The sequence below is a fragment of the Propithecus coquereli genome, unplaced genomic scaffold (assembly GCF_000956105.1).
Source record: "Propithecus coquereli isolate 6110/MARCELLA unplaced genomic scaffold, Pcoq_1.0 Scaffold26, whole genome shotgun sequence".
Classification (NCBI taxonomy): Eukaryota; Metazoa; Chordata; class Mammalia; order Primates; family Indriidae; genus Propithecus; species Propithecus coquereli.
Window position 1 is genome coordinate 2,553,091 of NW_012148174.1, and position 2,880 is coordinate 2,555,970.

General features: G+C 42.1%; 1 protein-coding gene across 1 annotated transcript in view; it reads right to left on the reverse strand.

Moving 5' to 3' along the window:
• The window catches only part of SEC31A (SEC31 homolog A (S. cerevisiae)), a 113,846-nt gene that overhangs the window by 35,329 nt on the left and 75,637 nt on the right, over window positions 1–2,880 (reverse strand). The window contains exons 15-17 of the mRNA XM_012647146.1: window positions 2,653–2,723; window positions 2,330–2,453; window positions 170–611 (exon numbers count right to left, since the gene is read on the reverse strand). Of these exons, the coding sequence (XP_012502600.1) occupies window positions 170–611; window positions 2,330–2,453; window positions 2,653–2,723 (637 nt within the window). The remainder of the gene's footprint in view (window positions 1–169; window positions 612–2,329; window positions 2,454–2,652; window positions 2,724–2,880) is intronic.

Consider the following 2,880-nt stretch of genomic DNA (forward strand, 5'->3'; position numbering starts at 1 on the left):
TGCCAATTAATTTCTTACCACTTATTTTGAGTTCAATGGTAGATTACACACTCTTACCCTTTTGAAGCTCCGAAGCTCTCCTCATTTAGCAAATACAGTTCATTATGGGGAAATCACACTTTTATAAACAGTACTGGAATCTGTTATAAAAACTCAGTCAACACCTCACAGTATGCAGTTTGCAACCACAAATAACAGCCCTCCATCCACCCATCTGTTCGTGAAAAAATAAAGCAGGGAGCCAAACCATATCCCTTTCAAGCGCAGACCTGTTCTTTGGGACGCAGGCAGCTCGCTGGCAGCAGGCAGTGTACCTGTTGTTCCAGGAGGCAGGGCGTAAGCTGAAGATGACGGTGGAGCTCCTGGCCCGCCATGCTGGAAGGATGCTCCAGAGGAAGGGGGAGGAGGGAAAGCAGGAGCAGGGCTGGAGTTGGGCGAAGAGGCCTGGTGCTGAGCTGCATACAGCTGAGACTGCCCAGAATAGGAAGCAGCAGAAGGTGCGTAAGGGGTGTTAGGGTAAGCGTTCGAAGCAGGAGGAGCAACGGGCTGCTGAGGTCGGTACATTGCTGACCCCCCTGTTCCGAAGGAATACTGCTGGGCTGGTTGACAAGCTACATCAAGGGGAAGAAACAGAAATTTTAATTAGTTACAAGTTTATTCAGATAGCAGCAGAAAACAAAAAAGTTACCTCATTCTATGGAAGTGATTTTAATAATTATTCTTATAACAGTAAGTTACAACCCCAAATTAACATTTATCATATGTTATGTTTTTGAGGCTCAGATGCCCTAAATATACTTAAAATCATTAGGTCCAATAAGTAAAAATGCCATCCCCAAATTGTTGGTTATGAAAGTCTGTGAATCATCAGACCCAAGAACTGCAAGACTGACCCTTTTCTGAGACTGTTCCCGTTCCTGTGCAAAGACTACAGTGGCCACCAGATGGAACCATGCAGGAATCACACATTGAAAGCAGCCCACTTTACAGAAGAGTCACACGGAGTTTGGTGGCAGCTCAAGACCTCCCCCCCATAGCAACTGGAGGGGGAGCACTACTGTTACGAATCCAGTATCTTCTCCGACATCCAGTCAAATCACCAGCTACGCCAATTCTGAGTTTCAGCACAGTTCCAGATTAAGAGTCAACGCTACAATCCCTGATGAAATGATTACTACATAACATTTTACATATTATATATAGTTGGTTAGTAAACAATCAGGCATGGCAGCCAACTAATGTTTTAACGCAAAGACCTAAACTCAGATTAGGGAGATCTTAATACCATCACGGTCTGCATGACCAGGGGTAGGTAGGAGCCCCTGCAGAGTGAGCGCAGTAGCAGCGTATCTGTTTCCTAACAGTACTCTGAAGACAGCATTCACATTAAGCGCTGGAGGGAAAGTTTGTATCAAATTTGCATTCACCCACTTTAGCATAAGTCTAAGTGGAGTAAGAACATCTACTTTAGCATAGAACATACTCATTAAGATTAGTTCTTACCAGGTAATGACCTCTTGTTTTAGCAGTAATTGTTCAGTCTTATAATCTTCCCCTTTGAGATTTTTATTTTATTTTTTTGCTCCTAATTTAAATTCTGAAATAGTGGTGATTTTTTACTTTCTAAGTGCAACTATTTTCTAAAACAAAAACAAAAGCCAATGGTGGATACATGTCATCAAACATTTGTCAAAACCCACAGAATGTAGAACATCAAGTGTGCACACTAGTGTAAGCTTTGGGTGCTAATGCGGTGTCAGTGTAGATTCATCGGTTGTGACAAATATACCACCCTGTAGTAAAGGATGTCAACAGTGGGAGAGGTTGTACATATGTGGGTACTCTGTACTTTCTGCTTCATTTTGCCTTGAACCTAAGACTGCTCTAAAAAACCCAGTCTGCTAACTAGCTTGCTAACTAACTAACTAAATAAATAAATAAATAAGTAAAATGGAAAGACAACAACAAATGCCCCTTGAAACCATTTTTCCGAAAGGGAAAGAGTATGTACAAAATAATTCCTAAAATTCCAGTTTTTTATACCAAAACCATGGGACATTTGACTGTTTAACAGGTCTGAGTAATGGCTCAGGAACAGTAATCAACTGTTCTGAGCAGAGTGATGCGGGATCTGCTTCCTAGCGTGTCGATTCAGGATGTCGCTTAGGCAAACCGTGCTTCTCTACAGCAGGGACTCAGAAGGCCCACCCAGAATGGTTCTTACTTTGTCAACATTGATTCGACCATGACTCTGGGGCTTCGGAGTAAATGGCTGCTGTATCAGATAAGAAATGCTGCTATGATGGGACGTCAGGGTCCCATTACTTACGCTGTGGCTGTGGGTACGGTGGTCCCTGGGTGTGCACGTGACCTGGAGATGTGGGACGCTGAGCAGCAGCGTTCGGGTTAATGTTTCCGTGCATGAGGAAACCCGGGGGTGGAGGATTTTCTCCCTAGAAAATGAGAATATGATAAAAAGGAGGATTACATTTGGAACCAAGAATCTTACCAGATGGACTTATAATCTTTAAATGGAATTCTATGTTTATTAAAAAGAAACTTTATTGCATAAGAAACATTGCATTTTGCATATTCTCTCTTCCTCAGAAAACCATGCTTGTTTTTCCCTCTTTTGCACTGAGCCTGTTCTACTGTAAGAACGCCATGTTTTCTGAGCAACACATTCTGAATGACTGACAGATCAGACAGATCTGAAGTAGTAACTGCATGAATGGCAAAAGATGCCAACAGCCTCATAAAATAGTGTCAGTGATATTTATAATAAGTCACCAGGATTTTCCACCTCTACTAATCTCTATCCACTACTCCACACTCTAGAAATATAAGAATAAATGCCATCAAGGGAACTTTTGTTTCTCT